The sequence below is a fragment of the Papaver somniferum genome, unplaced genomic scaffold (genome assembly GCF_003573695.1).
Source record: "Papaver somniferum cultivar HN1 unplaced genomic scaffold, ASM357369v1 unplaced-scaffold_107, whole genome shotgun sequence".
Lineage (NCBI taxonomy): Eukaryota > Viridiplantae > Streptophyta > Magnoliopsida > Ranunculales > Papaveraceae > Papaver > Papaver somniferum.
Genome location: NW_020619603.1, coordinates 3,416,114 through 3,439,094, shown reverse-complemented (window position 1 = coordinate 3,439,094; position 22,981 = coordinate 3,416,114). Strand labels below are relative to the sequence as shown.

General features: G+C 36.8%; 4 protein-coding genes across 4 annotated transcripts; 3 read left to right on the top strand and 1 right to left on the bottom strand.

Moving 5' to 3' along the window:
* Positions 1 to 1,676: 1,676 nt before the first annotated feature.
* Positions 1,677 to 3,269, bottom strand: LOC113327749. Its single transcript, XM_026574877.1, has 6 exons — positions 2,966 to 3,269; positions 2,754 to 2,847; positions 2,447 to 2,565; positions 2,316 to 2,372; positions 2,087 to 2,176; positions 1,677 to 1,992 (listed from the first exon to the last, which is right to left on the bottom strand). Exons 1-6 carry the CDS (start codon positions 3,254 to 3,256, stop codon positions 1,936 to 1,938), a joined length of 708 nt encoding a protein of 235 aa, XP_026430662.1. The 5' UTR covers positions 3,257 to 3,269; the 3' UTR covers positions 1,677 to 1,935.
* A 219-nt stretch (positions 3,270 to 3,488) lies between these two features.
* Positions 3,489 to 6,988, top strand: LOC113327637 (DEAD-box ATP-dependent RNA helicase 17-like). Its single transcript, XM_026574800.1, has 10 exons — positions 3,489 to 3,625; positions 3,785 to 3,857; positions 4,045 to 4,154; positions 4,252 to 4,395; positions 4,513 to 4,621; positions 4,811 to 5,175; positions 5,266 to 5,339; positions 5,420 to 5,724; positions 5,964 to 6,213; positions 6,331 to 6,988. Exons 1-10 carry the CDS (start codon positions 3,520 to 3,522, stop codon positions 6,610 to 6,612), a joined length of 1,818 nt encoding a protein of 605 aa, XP_026430585.1. The 5' UTR covers positions 3,489 to 3,519; the 3' UTR covers positions 6,613 to 6,988.
* A 6,343-nt stretch (positions 6,989 to 13,331) lies between these two features.
* LOC113327890 (putative F-box protein At5g62660) lies at positions 13,332 to 14,555 on the top strand. Its single transcript, XM_026575010.1, has one exon. It carries the CDS (start codon positions 13,332 to 13,334, stop codon positions 14,553 to 14,555), a length of 1,224 nt encoding a protein of 407 aa, XP_026430795.1.
* A 6,208-nt stretch (positions 14,556 to 20,763) lies between these two features.
* Positions 20,764 to 22,004, top strand: LOC113327845 (ethylene-responsive transcription factor ERF016-like). The gene has a single exon (XM_026574962.1). The coding sequence runs from the start codon at positions 20,903 to 20,905 to the stop codon at positions 21,731 to 21,733; it is 831 nt and encodes a 276-aa protein (XP_026430747.1). The 5' UTR covers positions 20,764 to 20,902; the 3' UTR covers positions 21,734 to 22,004.
* Positions 22,005 to 22,981: the final 977 nt, after the last annotated feature.

Below are 22,981 nucleotides of genomic sequence, written 5' to 3'. Positions count from 1 at the left end.
TAACCCAAAATATACTTAAAGTTTTCAGATTGTTGGAAAATCTGGGTTATAACCATGGATACAACCAAATCAATCGTTCACAAACAAGACCCATATTCTAGTTTATCTAAATAACACAAGAGATGGTTGAGACAATTTATCAAATACCTGGTGAGCAGCAATCCTCTTCCTCCAATTTCAGCAACCAAGGAATCCACAGTTCACAAAACAGACAATACAATAATTATAGAGAACAAGGACTAGAATTACCAACTTAATTTGTGTATTGAGGCGAGGTACTCATTTTTCCTGAAAACTTTAACTTCCCGTCACTGGTGCAAAACGAATTCATTTTTCCTGAAAACTTTAACTTCCCGTCACTGGTGCAAAACGAATTCGGAAGTAAGTCTAGCCAAGATACAATAATAATACCTTTGATGTTAACATGCACTCGAATAACATCAAAACAATCAAACTTAAAGCAGCAGCAAACTCTCTTCAATTATATTCTAATGCAAGTTTATTTTCAGGAAAACAATGGATGCTTTTTTTCCGTTTTTTTCTATATCTGTACGTTTAAGAACATTGGGTTCTTATAATAGAAAAGATGACGGTTCACCAATGGTTGTGACCCAAACTGAATGGTCACGTTGGTTGGGAACAGGCACAACTTTATTCACCTTTGGGGGGCTGTCCAAATCCAGATTTCCTACAACCAGTGTGTGGATTATCTAAAGGAATGCGCATCTTAATTGGGTGGAACTGAGAATTTTGAAGTAGAGACGGATAATGTGATAATGCCTATGGGTATTGAAAATCTAACTCGGCTCGAAGTATTAGAGCCTTACATCGTCAGGAAAGAAGATGATGTCTCCATGGATACCTGTAGTTATAATTCAAGTACTTCTTCTATCCGTGAGCTAGCAGATCTAAACTCTCTTCGGGAGTTGATGATAGTAAAGAAGAAGAAGAAGTATTAGAAGAAGAAAGTAAAGGTCCAGCAATAGCTACTACAACAACAAGAGCATTATTTCCTTGGTTAACTTATTTGAGCATCGGGAACTTGGAAAATTTAGAAGAATGGTTTGCACCTTGAGGAAGTAGAGATCGAAGAGTCTATACCAGATTTACGATTATGGACTTCTTCTCTCACAAAGTTAACTGCAAAAAATTGGAAAAGGAGCCTATGGAATTGAGGAGCAGTTTTTTATTTTGAGAATTAATTGGACGAGGCTGGCCTTCTATATGGCGTCTCCATTGTAGTTTGTCCGTTGTAATGAGGAGCAACTTCACTCTAGTTTCACATCAATTTCTAAACTGGTTTCATCGATTGATTCTCAATTGTTTGCTAATTCGAACACCCTAAAGTAAAAAAAATCAAGTGTCACCAACTTCAGAATCAAACTTCCAGCAGTCTGCACAAGACAACCCATTCAGTCAAGCTTCAATGCTCCTCCTATTCTTGGAAGGGCTCCCTCACAGCAGTTGGTCTGTCAAAATTTTATTGTTGGAGATACATTTGCATGACTGCTAAACCCTTATACACCAATGAAAATTAGTCAAAACTTCAGTGCTCCTCATTGTGGTATGAGGGTTTAGCAGCAATTCTCATTCCAATCACATGTTTGTCTACAAAGGAGCTCCACATGCAGAAGCTACCATTTGCAGAAGCTCCTGCTCAGAGAAACATCAGGATGTCCACACAAAACAAACACATTCCGGGAATTTATTTTATTGATTGATAAGAAGTACTACGACATACCACAACCCAGAGAAACATCAAGATACAGGAATAAGCTTATTCCGATGTCATCTCAGTTGCAAATAATGTAAATAACAAAAGCTCCACCAGCACTGTAAACTCTCTTCGTAAAAAGACTTGAGGAACCGACTCAGAACTCCATGACGCAAGCTTTATTTACATACAATAGCAGGTAATTGCAAATTCCAGTGTCTTCAGTCTACAGGTTGCGATTTGGGATGCTTTTGCTCCTCAATTATATTTTCAACCCTCTGCACATTTGTCGACAACGGGATCCATGAGTCCCGACTCCGAGGACACAATATTGAATGTTAAAGCCAAATAAAAGTATTGAATGTTAAATACCTTTACAGAGCTTCCGACCTCCTCCAGTTTCTGCAGTATAAGTTCTCCTGATGAAGGAATAATCCCAGTCCTGGGAGTTCTCGATGGAGACTGCAGTCAAAGTAAAAGACAACTCGGTAAACATTGCCAATCAGATAGTCACAGTGAGCAGTTCTCAATGTTTCCTGCAGAAGCATATCGGTAAAATGTTTCGAGCAAAATAAGAAAGCTCGAGGTAAATCATTCATACCCCGTGGGACGTCAATGCAGTCTCCCTCTTCAAGTTTGCAAGATGTGTTAAAACAACCTGTACACACAAATACATCCATGACAATTTAGCCTGTAAATTTCAATCACAAACAGAATCTCTATTCCAATCACCTTTCTGAACTCCCTCGGGTTCGCAACGCCATGGATATGAACATCATCACTCGAGGATCTCCTTACACTTGCATTCTCAATTCTAATTGAATACACACCAAAATACGACTGCAGATATCCTGAGCAACAAGAACAACAATGTCGTCTCATTAGACTAACATAGAATGTAAAATGTGCTTGAACAACAACACAACAATGTCGTCACCCAAACAAGAACAACTCCAAAGTAAAGCGCACTCAGGCTAGTGCAATTGGTCAATGAGTGACATCCCTAGAAGCTAATTGAGACCCTGAACCCTGAAATTACCTTGTTCAATGACAATGTCAGCAATTGAAGGAAGTAAAATGTGCTTTTCTTTCTTCAACACTCCAAAACATGGGAAAGCAACTGGCTTTACAACCTAATTTGACAGAAAATCACAAACCCGTTACTCCAAAATCAAATCAAAATCAAGCCATTTGCTTAGGGTTACAAATTGATTCAATGAATAAAATTAAAAATTAGACCTTTCATTTTACCTTATAAACAATGGAATTAGGTGTAATATAAAGCATTCTAGACCGAAATTCAGCTCTAAGGATATATCTTCTAATTGGTATGTAAATCAACATGAACAATCCAATCCCCCATGCTAACACTAACAGCAATGAATATAAAACCCATTGAATCGTTTGATATTTCACATAAATTTCCTCCATTTCTGCAAATGAAGCTGAATATAAAACCACCCTCTCCTCATCCTCATCTTCAGTTCTTGAATCTGGTAACAATAACCCACTCTCCAATACATCAATTTCTCCAGAACCCATATCCCTAATTCTGAAATTCTAATCAAAAAAGATCCAATTTTTAGAGAAAAAAGTGTGACATGATTGATATAGTACATCTCAGATGGTAAAATTAGGTCTATCCAACGGCTGATGATACATCAAATAATCAGTGATTGTAATTTGACGGATGAAATTTGTTTAGTGGGTCCCCATGGCTTGGCTTATAGGTTGAACTTGAATCTCAGTTGCTGTGTTAAACCTCCAAAGAAAAATCAGAGGAGCAGCTTCCTAAAACCCTAAAAATGGCGAAAAAAGGAGAAGAAGAGAAATCAAAAGGAGATGATGTGTTTGCGTCTTGTACTTTCTCCAGTTTGGGTCTTCAATCTACCTTATGCGATGAGCTTAAAGGTAACTCTTTTTCTTTTCTGATGTTTTTTGTGGATTTTTGATTGTTTTTAGTTTGAGCTGATTGAACTTGCGGAAAACTTAGGAGATACAATCTGGGGCATGTTTTTGAGCTCAATTTGAATCATTCTGTTACTAAAATTTCAATTTTTGTTTTGATAGATAAGATGGGGTATGAAGCTCCAACGGTGGTGCAAGCTAAAGCTATTCCACTTATTCTCTCCGGGAAACATGTGTATCCTTTTTGTTGATGTGTTTATGAGCTTCAATTTTAGTTTTTGTTGTTATTGGTGGCGGTGATGGTGGGGGTGACATTTGTTGTTTATAAGCTTTAATTTGCTGGATTGTGTAATTGATGGCGGTGGTGAGCGACATTTGTTGAATTTTCTCTGTGGGTTTGAGTTCCTTAAGTGAAATTATAGACTTGTGAATGCGGCGACTGGTACTGGAAAGACTATAGTGTATCTGGTTCCACTAATTCATCATTTGCAAATGTACAATCCGAGAATTGAACGGTCTCATGGAACGATGGGTATGTGTAAAGCCTTAATTTTACGAGTTTATTATTTTAGAAGTTGGCAAGCTGGGATTGACTTCGGTTTTTTGTTGTTGTTGTTGTTGCTTTAAAGCGCTGGTGCTTGTGCCAACACGAGAGTTGTGTATTCAGGTATATGAAATCCTTCAAAAGTTACTGCACAGATTCCATTGGATAGTTCCAGGTTTTGTAATGGGAGGTGAGAACAGGTCAAAGGAGAAAGCCAGGCTTCGGAAAGGTATACAATATTTCTGATACCGACTTCGTTGTCTAAATTTGGTTGCAGTAAGATATGCCCACAAACTCTATTATTTGTTCAATTTCTACGCTTTGGTTGACATGTGTTGATTTACAGGAATATCTATTCTTGTGGCAACTCCTGGACGCCTTTTGGACCACTTAAAGAATACGTCATCTTTTGTGCACTCCAATTTGCGGTGGATTATTTTTGATGAAGCAGATAGGTATAACCTATTTATTAACACAACAGAGTTCCTTGTACTTCCTTTCTGATCTGCATCACCAATTCTACTTTTCGATGTTTGTCTTTTTGTTTCTTTATAGCCATCAGTTTATAAATAGCTAGATGTATGGATGGATTCCCTTTTTCCATTTGATGCATAACAAGTGCACATATGTTTGCATGCTGACAGGATTTTAGAGTTGGGTTTTGGTAAAGAGATAGAAGATATACTTAATGTTTTGGGTTCCAAGAAAAATGGGACCGATGACAAGACGGATGGAGCGTCAAAGCTTCCCAAATTCCCTAGGCAGAACTTGTTATTGTCAGCAACTTTAAATGAAAAAGTTAACCATCTAGCTAATATTAGCTTAGAAAACCCGGTTCTGGTTGGTCTTGATGAGAAGAAGAGTTCTGGTGAAATGCAAAAACCATCACATAAACATCTAGGAGATTTAATATCTAATGACGATATAGAGTCTGAACAACCGACGCTAAAAAGTGGTTCAGATGCAGGCTATAACCTACCAGCTCAGTTAGTTCAGACATACGTAAAAGGTACTCTTTCTGTTTACTGAAACCAGGCAAACACTTCATGTAAAATATCGGTACGAGGTTTTAAATTGAACTTCTGATTGTGTTATACAGTGCCCTGCGGTTCCCGTCTAGTGGTTCTTCTGTCCATTCTTAAAAATCTTTTTCAGAAAGAACCTTCTCAAAAGGTGAGGAACACTCATCAACTCCTTTGTCGTTTTTTGTTTGATTTTGCAACTTGATGTGAACTGATGTTCATATTGGACAGATTGTGGTATTCTTCTCAACATGTGACGCTGTGGACTTCCACTACTCGCTCCTAAGTGAATTTCAATTGTCCTCTGACACGGAATCAGGAACACAGCAGAAACAGAAATTTTTCAGTGTTAAACTTCTACGATTACATGGTAGCATGGAACAGGAAGGCCGTCGTACCTCGTTTCAGGGATTCAAAACCGACAAATCGGCCCTTCTCTTATGCACAGACGTTGCTGCAAGAGGATTAGATTTTCCGAAAGTGAGATGTATCATTCAGTATGACTCTCCAGGAGATGCTAGTGAATACGTGCACAGGTATGTATATTTCTTATTTCATCTTTTATGGGCTTCCTAATCAACAATTTAAAAACGGAAAGAAGAAGAAGTGGTGAGGACGCTTTTCCTAGATCCTGTAGTGCTAAATATATGAAAACCATTATTTGTGTGCCTTTCATTTCTGCCACCACTTTCAACAGTCATTCTGACATGCAATAAAAAGGTTATAATGGATAATTGAGTATCTTATCTGGCATTGTTGCTGCTGGGGTTTTCAGAGTTGGAAGAACAGCTCGACTTGGAGAAAGAGGAGATGCATTGTTATTTTTACAACCCGTTGAAATGGATTATTTGAAAGACCTGGAAAAACATGGTGTGACCCTGAAAGAGTATCCTCTTCTCAAGGTCCTGGACAGTTTCCCAATTACTGCTCAGAAGCCTCAGCACGTTAAGAAGTTCGTACCGTTGGAGTTGCATCCATGGGTTTTGATTCTGCAGAGAGCACTCGAATCTTTCATTGGTGCGGAGGTACTTCACAATCAGTTGATATTTATCTCTTCCCTTGTCTATGACAATTTGTATGTTTACCGCACTATTGATGTTCATTTTGTTTTGGCCCAAAACTGATCTGGTTTCTGCTTTCAGGAAAAGATGAAGCAGATGGCGAAGGACGCATTTTGTTCTTGGATACGTGCATATACAGCACATCGTGGCGACCTGAAGAGGATTTTTATGGTGAAGAGACTTCACTTAGGACACGTGGCGAAGAGTTTTGGGCTCAAAGACCAACCTTCCATGGTTGGGAGAGCATTCCAAGTGCAAGCTAAGAAGAATAAGAAAGATCTGAAGCATCACAAAGGGCCAATGAGAAAGAGAAAAGAATCTGGAAAACCTGACCGTAACCAATCTAAACGAAGAAAACAGTGAGACGAGCAAGATGAAATGGGCTGAGATGAACTGACAGAAAAGCTTCACTGGTTCACTTCTTGATTTGCTTTCTTAAGCTTTTGGGCATTACACTACTAAATGCAAGGTGACTTGGTGATAGGAGCGTTTTGTATTACTGGCATACCCATCCGTCTTTTTGGTTAACGAAATGCAATTAGGGTATTAAACACTAGAATGACTGGTAATTGTATCCCAAAGACGGGGTAGAGAACCTTGAGTAGAAATCGGAATGTGAAGAAACTAAACCTTTCTGTTGCTTTTATGTTGTAACCTTGTTTTTTGTATTTACTTGGAATTAGAAGTATCAGCTGCAGCAATTTTGATTTGGTATAAAGAAATTTTATATTTGGGTACATTTAAATGGTATGAAGAAATTTGATTTGAAATTAGCAGTATCAGCTGCAGCAACTGTTCATCATTTTACGCATGTTTTCCGAGGGATTATAGCGGTTAACCTTGGGATTTTCAATATTTTTATCATAAAAAAATGAGAATTTCATATTCTTAGATTTTCAAGTAGCCTGATGGTTCTCATGCTCCCTCCCTTGGAGGAGGTAACGGTTCGAATCCTGGACCTTGTAATTGCTAGTAGTATTTAAGGGCCACAAATAACCACTGTACTAATCCATCAAAAAAAAAAACTTTTTATCATGAAAAATGATAATTTTATATTCTTTTTCCAAAAACCTTTCATTCTCAATAAATTTTCTTAATGGAGATGTTAATGTTTTGATTACATTTTGGTTTGCTTGCAAGAATAACCAAAATTAGATTGTGAATTTTGGATTTTTCTTTAGTTCTTTACGAGTTTGGGATAGAAGGAAATTCATAGTCCATGTTCAAAGCACAAATGGGGTTTTTGATGTTCAATATATTTCTTTGAAAAACTCTATTTAATCTTGAGGTTCTTTGCTGCAAAAATTCCTCGAATCATATCAGTATAGTTGAAATCGCTTTCTTCAACCGATTATTCGTCGAGTAATCGCTACTCGTTATATGACCGATGTGATTTGCGATTCCAAGCCAATTCACTCAGATAAGTCACAATTTTCTCCCTATGGTTTTTTTTTTTTTGCTTATTAGTAAAACTTCTTTCTCGTTAACTAGAAATAATCAAACTATTACTTTTGAATTTACTCATCATAGTCAAACCCAAAATAATACCATTCTTGGTAAAGAAAGCCACAAAATTTTAACTTCACATATGAGCTTGGGTATTGTTCATCTCTTGTTGTTATGTTCAATTGTTTTGTGGGTAACAATTTTTCAAGAAAGAGTTATTTGATAAAGTTAAGTTAGAACTTAATCAATCTGGTATGTTTTATAATGGTAACCTATGGAAGTTGTTGTTGTTAAAGCTCAAGTTCTAAAGAGAGTTGGACCTAAGAGAACATTTAGATAGCTTGAAGACACATATGTAGATAACATTCAACACAACACACTCACACATACTAGCTTGAGACATATAAAAAAACTAGTTGACATAACACCAACTGAGAGAGATTTACACTTTTTATTTTACAAGATTGAGTATAGTATATGTTGTTGGAAGAAAAAGGCAGCGAGTTGAGCAGTGCTGAGTTGGAGACAAAAAATAGCCTTATTGTTCAGATGATGAAGCTTGTTGCATAAATAACTTTTCAACAAGCTTGTTGCATAAATAACTTTTCAACAAGCTTGTTGCATAAAGTGAATTTTTCAACGGAAACTGAGTTTCTACGTGATTTGCCTTAGTTTAAAGGGCGATCAAATATGATCAACTTTACAGTATAGCTAAGGAATTTCGCTACATTTAAGCGGCACAGATGACAATAGTAGTTGGATTTCGATAAAAATAAGTTATAACTAAGGGAAACACGTTGCCATTGTGTCTAGTCTAAGGAAATAGATACACTATTTGGATACACTTCGAGTAGTTGTTTTTTGACGTTTAGAAGTTGAAAAGCTAGAAATTAGTTTTACAAAATTTCAAAACGACTTGTAGAAGCAAAATAATATATTTCTATTAAGCAAACATGCAAAATTTCAAAACGACTTGTATCTTAAGACATCATTAAGAAAAGAATAATTTGGATTACATGAAGGATTGTGCCGTAACTATTCAATTAAAGCTCCTAATTCTTGATCACAATTAGTCTCTTGAATGATTTCAGTAACCCCTGTAAATACTGGAGAAGTCATAGCATTGAATGCTAAACCAGGATTTCGAGAAAGGGCATCAGCTGCAATATTTTCTCTCCCTTTACGAAAAATCATTTCATAATCATATCCAAGAAGTTTAGAAACCCATTTCTGCTGCTCAATTGAGGATATACGCTGGTCCAAAAAGTACTTCAAACTATGATGATCAGTGTAAATTTTAAAATGCCTTCCCAATAAATATGGTCTCCACTTTTGGATTGCAAATACAATTGCAAGCATCTCCTTATCATAAATAGAGAGATTAAGATTCTTACCTGCCAATGCTTTGCTATAATAAGCAATTGGTCGACCAGTTTGCATTAAAACAGCTCCCAAACCAGTTCTTGATGCATCACATTCTAGATAAAATTCTTTTGTAAAGTCAGGAAGTATCAAAACAGGTGTAGTTATCAATGCATGTTACAATGCTCGAAAAGCAGAAGTAGATTCCTCAGTCCATAAGAATGCATCCTTTTTTAACAGTTGTGTTAAAGGTGCACATATCTTACCAAAATCCTTTACAAATTTTCTGTAATACCCTCCCAATCCAAGAAATCCTCTTAGACTTTTAACTGTAGTAGGTAGTGGCCAAGAGAGTATACTGTCAATCTTATCTTGCTCAACTGCAACTCCTTCAGAGGAGATGACATGGCCAAGATATCCCACTGATGGTTGTGCAAAAGTACACTTTGATTCTTTAACAAATAGCTGATACTTACGAAGTAGTTCAAACACCAAAGATAAGTATTTAATGTGATCTTGCATATTGGAGCTATAAATTAATATATCATCAAAAAAAAAAAACGAGCACAAACTTCCTCAAATATGGTCTGAATATATGATTCATCAAGCTTTGGAATGTAGCTGGCGCATTAGAGATCTCAAAAGGCATGACAAGAAACTCATAGCGACCATCATGAGTTCGAAATGCCGTTTTAGGAATATCAGGTCCGTATAAAAGTATTTGATGGTAGCCAGAACGTAAATCAAGCTTAGTGAATATAACAACACCGTGCAGTTCATCTAACAATTCGTCTACCATAGGAATATGATAACGATCTTTAATTGTCAACTTGTTTAAATCCCTGTAATCCACACACATTCTCCATGACCCATCTTTTTTACGAACCATTAATATGGGTGAAGAGAATGGACTAGAACTTAGACGTATGAAACCATCTTGCTTGAGTTCCGAAAAAATCTTCCAATCTCATCCTTCTGAAAATGTGGATATCTATATGGACGAACATTAACAGGAGCAGAATCTGGTAGTAATGGAATGCGATGATCATGTAGTCTTGTCGGAGGAAGAGAAGTTGGTGTTGCAAACACATCTTGAAAGGTAGATATCAACCTCTTAATTGCAGGGTTTTCAATTGAAGGAGTAATTAATGCAGAATTATGTACTGCAGATAATTGTAGAAAGAACCCATAAACCTCTTTACGTAGCAATTTCTGCATGGGAGCAGTATCCAAGACCATCATTGTAGAAGAGTTATTACCAACTAGTTGAATGTCTGCGCCGTCATAATTAAACTTCATTAATAATTTTTCAAAATCCCATTGAATAGGTCCTAACTTGCGTAACCATTGAACCCCTAAAACCGCGTCGCATCCACTAACAGCCAAGACATGGAAATCAATTGAAAATATGTGATTCTGCAGTTGAATTGGTATGTTTGCACATGTTCCTTGAGTATGTATATGGCCACCATCACCCACTGTAACACGAAGAGAAGTATCTTTGGATTGAATGTGATAACCACATTGTTTGACAAATGATGGGTTAATAAAATTGTGAGTAGAACCAGAGTCTACTAGAACTGTAATTGGATTAGCTTTAGAAAAACCTATAATACGCATTGTAGTAGGAAAGGGAGAACCCATGAGTGAATTCAGAGAAATAGAAGGAACATCCTCAGCCTTAGAATCATCCTCCGCTGAATTATTAACTTCAGACGTAGAAAAAGAACCCATGGGTTAATAAAATTGTATAGTTAACTGAGGACTAACACATATATGATTTGGTATGTATGGCTGATCACACTTGAAGCAAATACCCTTAGCTCGTTTTTCTCTTTGTTCTTCTGGTGATAATCTCTTATAACCCTGAGGAAAAGTTGGCTGTTGTTTTTGAGACAGTTGAGGTGTACTTGGACCTCTGAATGGAGGTGGAAAATATGGTGGTCTAGGAACAAACTTGGTAGCAACATAAGCTTCTTCCTGATGTATTGCCTTAGTATAGGCCTCATCCAAGGTTTGTGGTGCAAGCAGTTTAACCACAGACCCAATATGGGGTTTAAGGGATCGAATAAAACAACTTATCAAATAATCTTCTGGAAATTCAACAAAATTCAGTAATTTTTCGAACTCAGAGATATGTTGATGAACCGTACCTTTTTGCTCCATGGTGCTAATGGCTAGGCGAGCATCAACAAACTTTTCAGGATTAAATCGAGCACGAATTAAGTTGCAGAATTCTAGCCATGTTGTCACAACAACTCTGGTGCGCTTCCATCGATACCAAATATTGGCCTCTACTTTTAGATGTGCCAAGCAACAATGATTTTGAGAGCATCAGAGTTGTTATATACACTAAAGGATTGGTCAGCATTAAAGATCGAGCCATCAGGATCCTCACCATTGAAAGTAGGAAACTTAATATTAACTGAATTAGGTCGCAGGTGTTGATTACCCGGAGGTGGTGGAGGAGGTGCAGCGCCATTATTTGGATGATTGGGAGGGAAAAATTCTGTAAATAGAGTATGCAAGGATGAAGTGAGCTTATCAGCAAGATCAATTCTTTCTTGTTCTTTACGCGAAAGTCTTTCGTCTGCCTTCTGATTCTGCGTATTCTCATCAAGAACATATAAGTTGGTGATAGTTTCGGTAAGAACATCCAACTTGTCCGCAACACCAGTAATACTATTTTGTAAAGCAGCTAAATCATCAGTATAAGTCATCTTGAAGGAAAAAAAAATTTGGTGTATTTTTGATCGAAAATGACTCTGATACCAGATGTTAGGGTATTAGACTTCTACCACAGGATGTCAAGCAAAAACTATAAGAACCAGGTAAAACCCTTTTTTTGGGGGGTTAGCAACCAAGAACGAAGGCAAATAAATAACTGAGTTTTCTTAATTGAATGCTGAATACAATCGTCAGCCAAGTATTTATAGCTTAAGAAACTTCAGTAGCAAGCAATGCAAACTAGGAAACTTAAACACGCAAAACTAATAAAGAGAAGTCTAACTAAACCAGGATACTAGCAGGCTAAAATAAGTAAAGAGTATTTAAGGAAACAGAGAAAGGTGTTGGTGTCGTAACAGATTTCCGGAAACCACTTCATGATGCCGTTGAAGATTCTAAACGTCAAATTTTCGACAAGTTTCCAAATATGGAAGCATACAACGGGATACATGATGAATATTGGGCTGAAGCAATTCTGGAAGAGAGATCGGTGAGGGATAGAGTCGATTACACGTGCGAGTGTAGATATCAAAGGCCTAAGTTTAGCGTCGCCACTCTCGCGTACGGTCAATCACCCTACAAGTCCTGCCCATCCTGCTCCCCGCCGGTGGTGGATGATGATGTTAAAATACGTCTCAAGGAATTTTATGAAGAAGTAGCGGCCTACAGGAGCAAGGTGTTTGAAGCACATAAAGCTTGTAAGAATTCGTTCTCGGTGTATCGGAGCGTGAAACATCTAGTCGAAATCTTAAAAGAAACAGTTAGTCGATGCATCGGACAGATGTGGGCTGAAGAAAACTGTCGTCAGAGGGAAAGTAAGCGGAAGAAGTACGAGGAGGCTAGGAGATCGGTGGAAGAGAATTTTCAGTGTCTATGCAATTTGATGAAGGAAGTGCTAGGTGATAGAGTTGAGAATGTTGTTGTCTCCTCCGGATCCCTCTCCGCTTGTTCTCTGACGGACTCTGGGAAGACGATGGAGATCAACCCTAGTGACCGTATCATTGAGGACCTCAGGAATAGGTGTGATGCTGACAAGAACGACATGCACGTGAGGAATGCGATTCTCTTGCTGTTTAACTATGCTGATTTGTATCACAAGACGAAGCCAAGAGCTTTATTTTGAGTATCCTATGTTTTATTGCGGACAGTGAACTGCTATTGTCATCCATATGTGATTACCGTGGCCACTGACTGACCACCTCCTAATTAGTCTTTTGATTCTTGTGATCTATATGAATATCAGTAACATCAAAAACTCTGTGATTACTGTTGGTTGACATATGTTTGGTTAGCATGGCCAATTTTGATTCTGAGATAGATTTTGCGTCATCAAGTAAATCTCGGATATCTCCGGTCGGAACCTAGATTTTCCCATGGGAAACAGATCTTCGAGACATTATTTGGTGTTAAAGAGTTTAACTAGAAAACGGAAGCAATCTATCGGAAGTAGACTTAAACTAGGTAACGGTAACTGGTTTTGCTATAAATATATAAATTACATACTTATATATATTGATATCAGTAACATCAAAAACCCTAGCTAGAAGATGATGATTACCAAAAGATATGGTGTAGCTGATCCTCAAATCTTAGCTAGTCTTGAAAATTTTGATGATGACATACTCTGCGAGATACTTACCAGAGTTCCAGCAAGGTTACTTGTCCGGTCATGCAAGTTTGTATGTAAACGGTGGCTTTCTTTGATTCGCTCTCCACATTTTCTTGAATTGCATCGTATCCGATCACAAACTCGCCGGCCATCACTTATTTTCAGCAGTACGACTACTGACTATATCATATATACAACAACAACGGAGTTTTTCTCTGTGGAAGAAAGCTTGTTTGAAGACAGTCGGGCGTTAAACGCCACTCCTTTAATGACGCCTACGATGGAGGAGTGTATGTTAGTATCCTCAAGTGGTTTGTTATTTTGTCTCATTGACTCACTGGTGCATAATGTTCGCATCTATAACCCGTGCACCGGAGAAATAACAGCTTCTATAGGAAAAACGAATCCAATTGAAGGACAGAGTTATTTCGTTGCTGCAACTTACGGATTTGGATTCCATCCTTCATCTAAGAAACACAAACTAGTTCGTGTCTGGGACATAAGGACGCTTCGGAACGGCAGGCTTGCTGTAGCTGAAGTATTAACTGTAGGCGAAGACGATACATGGAGAAAAATTAATGAAGTACCACCATTTATAAGTGAAACACCTGCAGTTAGTCTTAATGGTTCAATATACTGGATAAGTAGTAGTGCATCCACGGTTGGAAAATATAAAGCGTTAGTTGCCTTCGATATGGAAAGTGAGATCTTCAGAGAGATTTCAATCCCGAAATCCTTACTTGAAGAAACTAAAAAGATAAAATTATTGGAAGTGGATGGATGCGTTGCTATATTTCAAAAAATTAGTGAATTTGAGGTGAAATTCTGGATATTCAATGGAAATTGGACCGAAGAGATTATATCGATGCCTATAGACTGGGACAGTTCCAGTATTGATATATATCAAACAATACAACAACTTCCGGGTACAGATATCATCATCATAAAAGCTAAAAGAACTCGTGATGATGCGGAAAGACATCTCGTATCCGTATATCAATACGACATAACGAAGAAGACCTTCGATAAGGTTAAAATCATTGGACTTCCTACCAGGAGCTTCTCCCCCGGGAGAACAGGATTACTCACAAGGCTAATAGACTATGGCTTTTTCACAATGTTCGATAGCCTTTATCCTGTTCGAAAGCAGCATCAATCCTAGCTCATTCCTTGATGAAATTGTCTACCTTGTTAAGTTTCTATTCACCTCTCTGTAGGTGTTGTAGCCCGCTGTTTGTCTTTAGTCTTTAGTTGTCGACGTGCGACATTCTTAACAATGAAGTTCTGGCAGTTACAATTATCTTTTATCACCATTTCTGTAACGAAATGATTAGAACGTAGAGTTTGAATGATATATCTTTCGATTACAATCGTTTGTACGTGCAGCCAAATTTGATTTTAACTTCACAAAAAAATATAAGAAAATAAGGAATCATCATGGATAGTTTCGAGACCAAGCAGCCAAATTAGACACACTTCACCCATGGAAGGAAACTTCAGATATCTCATTTATGCCATTTTTTTTTGTAAAACTAACAGGGTAGTCAAATAAGATTTATATGTATTTTCGTAGATTTGTAATTTGAATGACTCCCAGAGATTCTCCGAAAATCTAGAAACTTCTAGTGATTCTCTTAGAGTATTTTAGAGAGTCTTTGTGACTTGTAGAGACAAAAAATGTATAATATCCCATGAAAAATTTAAAACGTTTATCAATTTTTTATTATCCATGTTAAAATGTTTATAACAGTACCATGAATACCTAATCAAATATGTGTTCATTGTCAAAATAAATCTCATTGTTGTCATATACCTTAATTTTCATTCTCTTTATCCCCTCGTCCCACATTTTATTTGCTACACTATCTCGCCGCATTTTATTTGCTAAAGGTTAGATCTTAGCATTATATGGAACAAAAAATAATCTATGTGCAGTAACTAATCTTGCATATCAGAATCAAAATCCTGGATACCAATTATCTCTTTAATTGTTAAAATAAAAATAAATCGCACGGTTAATATCAAAATATAAATGTCCTTTTCACCCAGAAATTATTGATTTTGGTATTTTTAACCAATTTTGTGAAGAAAAAAAACAGTACAATGGGATATGTCTGGAATCACCATGCATGGATAGTGTTTCCAAAACAAAGCAGCCAAATTAGACATATAAACCTAGTACGCACTAGTAGCTAGTGAAAAATCACACACGTAACACACACTTGATCACCCAGCCATCGACTAACGTACAGCTTGACCTAATTATTACCATGATATTTGAAAGTGATTTTACACCCATGGAAGGAAACTTCCAAAGATCCTTCCATGAAGTCTTTTGGCTGTGAAATTCACGTAGTCACTGATGCTGTCGTGTACTCAGAAAATGAAGGTAAGAGAACGCAAAAAGAAAAATATCTTACCGTGTAGGGAAAGAATATGTAGAGCAAACACAAAAAAGGAAAACCTAAATTAAAATTTAATTGGCAAGTAGAGTCGGTTACACATGCTCACTCTTAGCTCCCTCGACTTTTAAGTGAGGTCTGATAAAATTTGATTGGCAAGTAGAAGCAGTCGCACACGATCACTTTTAGGTCCCTTGACTTTTGACCGAGGTCTGGTATCACAGTCAACAAATGGATTGACTTGAGAAGAAACTTCGGAAACTTATGGAGGATGGAGGAAGCTCCCTGATATTAAAACAAAATTGTTAACTTAAAATGCTATCACCTGGACCACGTTTTTGAACTATCTTTACCTGTTTCAGTATAGACACTCTCAAAGCCTCAAGTACACATTTTTAGCCTAATAAAACCAACGAAGGTGACGCCAACCATGATTATCAAACTAATAACAACAAAAATTTATCAATAACCCACCCAAGGAGCTGCAACCGTGCATCATCCTATCTTCAACGTAAATTATATAATAAATTGTTTTTCATTAACTGTCAAGATATTTCCATGCTTTATTTTAATTATTTATTTATTATAGTACATGAAATGGTCGTTGACAGATTTGAAGCCATTGAACAAAAATCTTGTCATGCAGAGTAAAATATTTATTTTATAATATTATTGGGACCATACAATATTATTCTGTTATATAACAAAAATCTTGTTATATGGAGGTAAATTTTACAACAATTAAGCAACATTGCAATCGGAATTTTCTCCGTATATGGAGATTATTATATACTGAGGTGTTATTATATTTTTCTCAGCATAATAAGTCTTCAAAGCTCCACTTTTCTGAATAACTTAAATACATTTGGAAAGATTTCAACAAGATGGAAATTGTTCTTCTAAAAGCTTTCAAGAATTTGTTGCGGCCTTCTTCCGTCTTGTTAGCGTTTATTGGAGACATTCCAGTTCTACTCAAGGAAAAATCCAGAATCCATCTTGCATAATACCCCGGGTAGATGTGATACAATTTTTGTACTAAATTTAGAATCCTAAAGTAGTAGTACATTCATAGTATCATTTTTTGGTGGCACCAACCAAGCATCCAACTATATAAAAATAACCTATTATAGGGGCTGAACCATGATAATAATGTCCACCAAATTGGTTAGGAGTGTCCTAGTGTCATGTTAAAGGTCTAGATTAACCTTCCATTTTTAAAAGGATTATATTACCCTCTTATCTATTCAAAGTCAAACGTAATCATAAAAAAAAAATCAAAAAATTCTTTGATAATCGATATCAAATATATTGAAACCTTCAAAAAGAAAAAAAAAACTAAAATCAAAAAAAAAAATGAAAAATGATTGCAGATGGAGTCACAGTTGGTTATACTTAATTAACCAACCGTAACAATGATTTTTGAAGGTGTTACGGTTGGTGATTGAAGAACTACCAACTGTAAATCCTAAAAAACTATTTGGAATATCTAGTTATGGTTCATTTTGTAACCGTAAAAATATTTACGGTTGGTTTCGATTTTAACAATACCAACCGTAAAAATCCTGAGCGAAAATAATTTAAGTTTTTGAGTTTGATTACGGTTGGATTTTACTTAAATGTTACCAACCATCAACCCTTACGTTTGGATACTAGCCATCAACAAACGAACCATAACTTATTTACGGTTCGTCTCGCAGGACAAAAATCCAACCGTAACTGATTTGTGATTGGGTTTCCCAATTTTAACCAGTTACGGTTGGATGTTCTTCAGATACTAATCGTAAATGCCCCTACGGTTGGCTTATATGGCTAATTGCAACCGGAAATGGCCCTACGGTTGGCTTCTATGGTTAATTCCAACCGTAAATTTCCCTGAAACGGACATTAGAGCTAAGAGATCGACCATAGTAGGATCTCCATCATGGGGTATCTGTAAAATATGATTTTTCTATCATATAGAGATTCATCCACCTCCAATTTGTCACTGAAGTCACTCAAATTGAGTAAATCAAAATCTAGGTTTCCGAAATAAATCTCAAAAAAAAGGAAGAAAAAAACTCTATATTTTATCTCTCCACAAAACCTAACTCTTAATCTCATTTAATTTTTCACTAAGTATGAAAAAAAGTTCATTAATCTAGTTGTTAGCTAATTAAATTAACAACACTAACAAAATAACGACTTTTTAGCCATTATGAAAACTATATATAAGTGATTTTTGAAATTACTAACTGGTGATCCTTTTTATCCTATTATACAGGGGGAATAATCGTTAGCCCGCCCTTCCTTGTATAAAGTTGTGTCCCTTGCTATTCACCTCTACCCTCTACTTAGGATCTCGTTAGCCCGCCCTTCCTTATACATGATGTCACTAAGGTACAATTTCTGCCTCAAGGATTGTTCATCTGTGACCGGAAGATCTCAAACGATAGTAGGCTGAATTAGGCAAGTAGCTAACCATGTTCGACTATTCTTAACAATATTTGAAGTCCTGGCTCTTTCGATCATCTTTTTTTCCATCGCTATCACCAAAAAGAAATTATTAGAGTTCGAACGATATGTCCTTCGATTATAAGAGTTGCAGCGAGACTTGATCTTAACTTTGAGAAGAAAAAAAGAGTACAATGGGATCTGTCAGGAAGCACCACGGATAGTGTTTCTAAAACAAAGCAGCCAAATTAGACATATAAACCTGCAGTTAGTGAAAAATCACACATGTAACACACACTTGATCACCCAGCCATCGCATAACGTACAGGTTGACCTTATTATTACCATGATATTTGAAAGTGATTTTACACGCCCATGGAAGGAAACTTCCAAAGATCCTTCTATGAATTATTATTATTATTATTTTTTTTTTTTTAAGGAAAAAGGTTATATATTAAAAGGAAAAAGATGGTATGTACAAGGGTATTTTACAAAACAGAGAAACAACTACCCATCAAAACCAAAAAGAAAAAAACTCAAATCACATATGGATTATATTCCTCCCATTGATGAACTATTTGATTCGTTGAGAAGTGCTGAAAGATATCTGTAGTAGAGCTCCACAAACAAATATGCATCTTGATTGCGTGAACTAATTCATCCTTATCTCTATGTCTTTCCCCGGTATCTCCTTCTATTTCTTTCTAACCATACTTCCCAGCTGATAGCAAAAGGTAGCATATGCCAGATTATCTTAAGCTTCCTTGCCACTCCGTCTAATCTCCAACTTAGTAACATATTCTGAAAGGTAATTGGACAAACCCACTGAACAAATACGTTGACTGTGAAACCTGGAATTGAAGGTAAGAGAGCGCAGAAAGAAAAAATATGTTATTGTATAGGGAAAAAATATGTAGAGCAAATACGAATAAAAGCCCTAAAATTAAAAACGGAAAATGGGTCATTTGTCCAAAAAAAATTTAATCACGGTTCAAATGGACGAGTAAAAAATAATTCGGGTGAAATGGACAAAGAAAAAATAGTAAGGATGAAACTGGATTCATCCTGGCTTAAATTTAAAACATAGCAAGGATGAAACTGGATCCATCCTGTGTAAATTAAAAATAAGAAAAAATATTTGAAAATGGGAACGATGAAACTGGTTACATCCTGGCCATTTTTAAAATTTTGGCCATTTAAACAGTATCTAAATCTAAGTGTCCTTTTCACCCAGAAATTATTGATTTTGGTCTTTTTAACCAATTTTGTGAATTAAAAATCTGATTGGCAAGTAGAGGCAGTTGCACATGCTCGCTCTTAGCTTCCTCGAATTTTGAGTGAGGTCTGGTTTCACAGTCAACATATGGATTGACTTGACAAGAAACTTCCGAAACTCATGGAGGTTGGAGGAAGCTCCCCAATATTAAACAAAAAAGGGAAATAGAAGAAAGAAATAGTAAAAATGCCATCACTTGGACCACGTTTTTGCAATATGTATGTTTACCTCTTTCGGTATAGACACTATCAAAGCCTCAAGTACACATTTAGCAGCCTAATAAAACCAACGAAGATGACGCCAACCATAATTATCAAACTAATTAATAACAACCAAAATTTGTCGATAACCAGGGGATGCAACCGTGCATCATCCTATCTTAAACGTGGATTATAATAAAACATAATTCAAGATATTTTCATTTTTTTGTTCTGTTTTGTTTGGGTATACATGAGATGGTCCCATATATTTGAAACCACTAGATATCAACGTAATAGCCTATTCAGATACCAGAAGTAGAAATTAAAAAAAAAAACATAATTTTTGCTTCACGAATAGTTAATTTTTTACTTGCACAAATCATATTGATTTTTTTTTCTTTTTAAAAGTCAAGAAATAATCTCTGAACGTGCATCTAGACGCATTGCACGTCTTATATATACACTCGACTCTCCTAAATAATTGAAGTGCAGTTGGAGAAACGTCAACAAGATGAGAATTTTCTCTTCTAGAAGCTTTGTCTCCTGTCTTGTCAATGTTTATCAGAGACATTCCGGGTCTACTCAAGGAAAAATTCAGAAACATCCCCGCATAATACCCCGGAAAAGATATGATACAGTTTTTTTGTACTAAATTTTGAATCGCAGTGGTACATTCATGGTATCATTTTTCGGTGGCACCAACCACTCAACTCTATAAAATACATAAAAAAAGCTAAGAAACCAAAAGGCCATTGACATTTTTTTTTCTTTTAGAATGATCTTATTTTTATATTCCCCTCAACCCACTTTATCTTCTGGATTCAGTGTCCCCTCATAATATCCCCCTTTCCCAGCAATAGTGAATCCCCACCACATACTAAAAACATTAACAACACGAGGAAAACAATACAATTTATCCAAACGTGCTTAATTCAACATTTACGCGTTGACCCCAGGTGAGACCAGTCCTTGACTAATCCTAACCCTACACGTGTCACGAAAACACTACTAAAATTAGAATTATCTCAAAATCGATGATCGTACGCGTTTTATACGGGAGGACATATATATACCGCCGAGCCGTCATTCCAATTATCATCATCACTCAACAATTCCTACTTCACTCTCTAAAGCACACTTGCATCTACAAATTCCCAGTCAATCAATCAATCAATTTTCGATCGGTCGATCAGCGGAAAACATGATGAAACCAACAAAGACGGCGATGACAATGTCTACATCTAGTACTAGCAGTGGCAAATCAAGCGAGGAGAAGAGAAACGAGCGGAATTATACAGGTGTCCGGAAGAGGAAATGGGGGAAATATGTATCGGAGATTAGATTACCGAACAGTCGGGAGAGGATTTGGTTAGGTTCATATGACACACCGGAGAAAGCAGCAAGAGCTTTTGATGCTGCTAGCTACTGTTTACGTGGACGAAAGGCGAATTTGAATTTCCCGAATTATAGTACTAAATTGGCCGATATGGTGTGCGGAAGTGGCGGGCGCTCGTCACTTACACCAACTGAAATCCAGAACATTGCAGCAAAATTCGCAAACGAGGAGCATCATGATCAGCAAGATCATGATGAACAAGAAGTGATAAGTAGTACTGTTATTCCAAGCTGTAGAGATCAAGATCATAGTTTTAGTAGTACCACGACAACTATGCCAGTAGCTAATTCAGAATTCTGCCAATCTTCAGAAGCTTCATCTTCCTACGCTGCATCATATTCATCACCAATGTTTTCAAGTGCAGCATGCTCGTCGCCGATGTTTTCTAGCATTACAGATACTGATAATGTGTATAACCCATCAATGGACTGGTCATTCTTGGATTTATTAAACACGCAACCGCAGTCAGCTGAAAGTAGTATGGCACCATCCACGCCTTATTACGGTAGTAGTATATTCGATGATGATCTTCCAATTGAATATTCCCTTCCCCCACCGGAAACTGATAGTTATGCCGGTGATCAAGAAATGTCGACGACTCAATATACCCAACAATCTTTTCTTTGGGATTGGTAGATAGGTTTCGAGTAGCAGATACATACACGTACAGTAAGTAGTAGAGTACTGGTGTATAGTCATCGCGCACTCCGGCGAGTTTTAGTTGCTGGACCCTTTATTTTCCATTGTCTCCTCCGGTTTACAAAAGCTAAAGCTCTCTATTTTGGTGGTGCTATTGTTTTCAACTGTCATCTCCAAATTATTCATATCCTTTATAAAGAAATTTGTTGTAGTACAAAGAAGATATTTTTGGACTTGCACAGTTAAATAAATTAGGATATGTTCGAAATTAATGTGTTGTTTGGGACATTTTGGGACATATTGGCATCCTAGTAGTGACTCCACGAGTTGTCAATTGCAGCTGATGGGTGCATAAAGCTAAAGCTGGTCCACGGATTTAAAGAGCTTCGTACTAGTCAGTCGGTCACTTCAGGGACATTCGATAAAATTACTAACCGTTCCCTGCAAAGATTTTGTAACATCTAAACATGCTAAAAAAATCAGTTACCGTGATCCCAAATTACCCCATGAAGCAAAATATTTTATGAGAGGTCTGAGAGGGGTGCTTCGACAGGGTCTCAATGGTGGAGCGAGTCTCCACACCGATAGATCGAGTCTGTTTGTTTATCGTCTTTTCTCGATATATCTCTTTTCGTGAGATTGCTTAGAAAAGAAATTGTTATCGAAGCTCTAAGTCAACATTTGCTTAGTGACTTGGAATGGATCCAAAACCTGATTCAGAATTTGTCACGTGACACAAAATTTTAAAAAAGAAGTCTTTTTTATTTTCTTTCTTTTATCGGTAAAGAATTTTATGTTCACAAAAAAAAAAATGTTTTACCACTGTATTAATCTAAAATCGGCAGTGAAGATATTTCTGGGCTTCACAGTTAATAAATTTCTTGGCAAATTTTATGCATGTATTGTTAGATTTTTGGCATACGTCAGGCCTCCTAGGCTAATCGACTTATATGGGTGTGCAGTAGGGACAACAGGAGTTATTGTCGATTGTCACTGATGGGTGTGGTGGTGCATATGAGGTGAAAGCTGGTCCATAAATTTAAAAGAGTTCCGTACTACAGTTGTTCACTTTAATGATTGGTTAGCATCTTAACTCGTAAACATGCCCATTAAGTATGGGCCTTGTTGTTGGCTCGTATCGCACAATTCGACCCGACACCCCAATTATATTCATTCTAATGAATTGACTCACAATCTGCTATACCCTGACCTGACCACCTAATTATCAAGGAATGAGATTACGCA

Excerpts from the sequence above, each read along its gene's own strand:
- LOC113327749 (XM_026574877.1), bottom strand. The coding sequence starts at position 3,256 with ATGGGTTCTGGAGAAATTGATGTATTGGAGAGTGGGTTATTGTTACCA. Across the intron at positions 2,848-2,965 it reads CTAATTCCATTGTTTATAAG|GTTGTAAAGCCAGTTGCTTT; the intron begins GTAAAATGAAAG and ends CTGTCAAATTAG. Across the intron at positions 2,373-2,446 it reads ACCCGAGGGAGTTCAGAAAG|GTTGTTTTAACACATCTTGC; the intron begins GTGATTGGAATA and ends TTGTGTGTACAG.
- LOC113327637 (XM_026574800.1), top strand. The coding sequence starts at position 3,520 with ATGGCGAAAAAAGGAGAAGAAGAGAAATCAAAAGGAGATGATGTGTTT. Across the intron at positions 3,626-3,784 it reads CTTATGCGATGAGCTTAAAG|ATAAGATGGGGTATGAAGCT; the intron begins GTAACTCTTTTT and ends TTGTTTTGATAG. Across the intron at positions 3,858-4,044 it reads ATTCTCTCCGGGAAACATGT|ACTTGTGAATGCGGCGACTG; the intron begins GTATCCTTTTTG and ends GTGAAATTATAG.
- LOC113327890 (XM_026575010.1), top strand. The coding sequence starts at position 13,332 with ATGATGATTACCAAAAGATATGGTGTAGCTGATCCTCAAATCTTAGCT.
- LOC113327845 (XM_026574962.1), top strand. The coding sequence starts at position 20,903 with ATGATGAAACCAACAAAGACGGCGATGACAATGTCTACATCTAGTACT.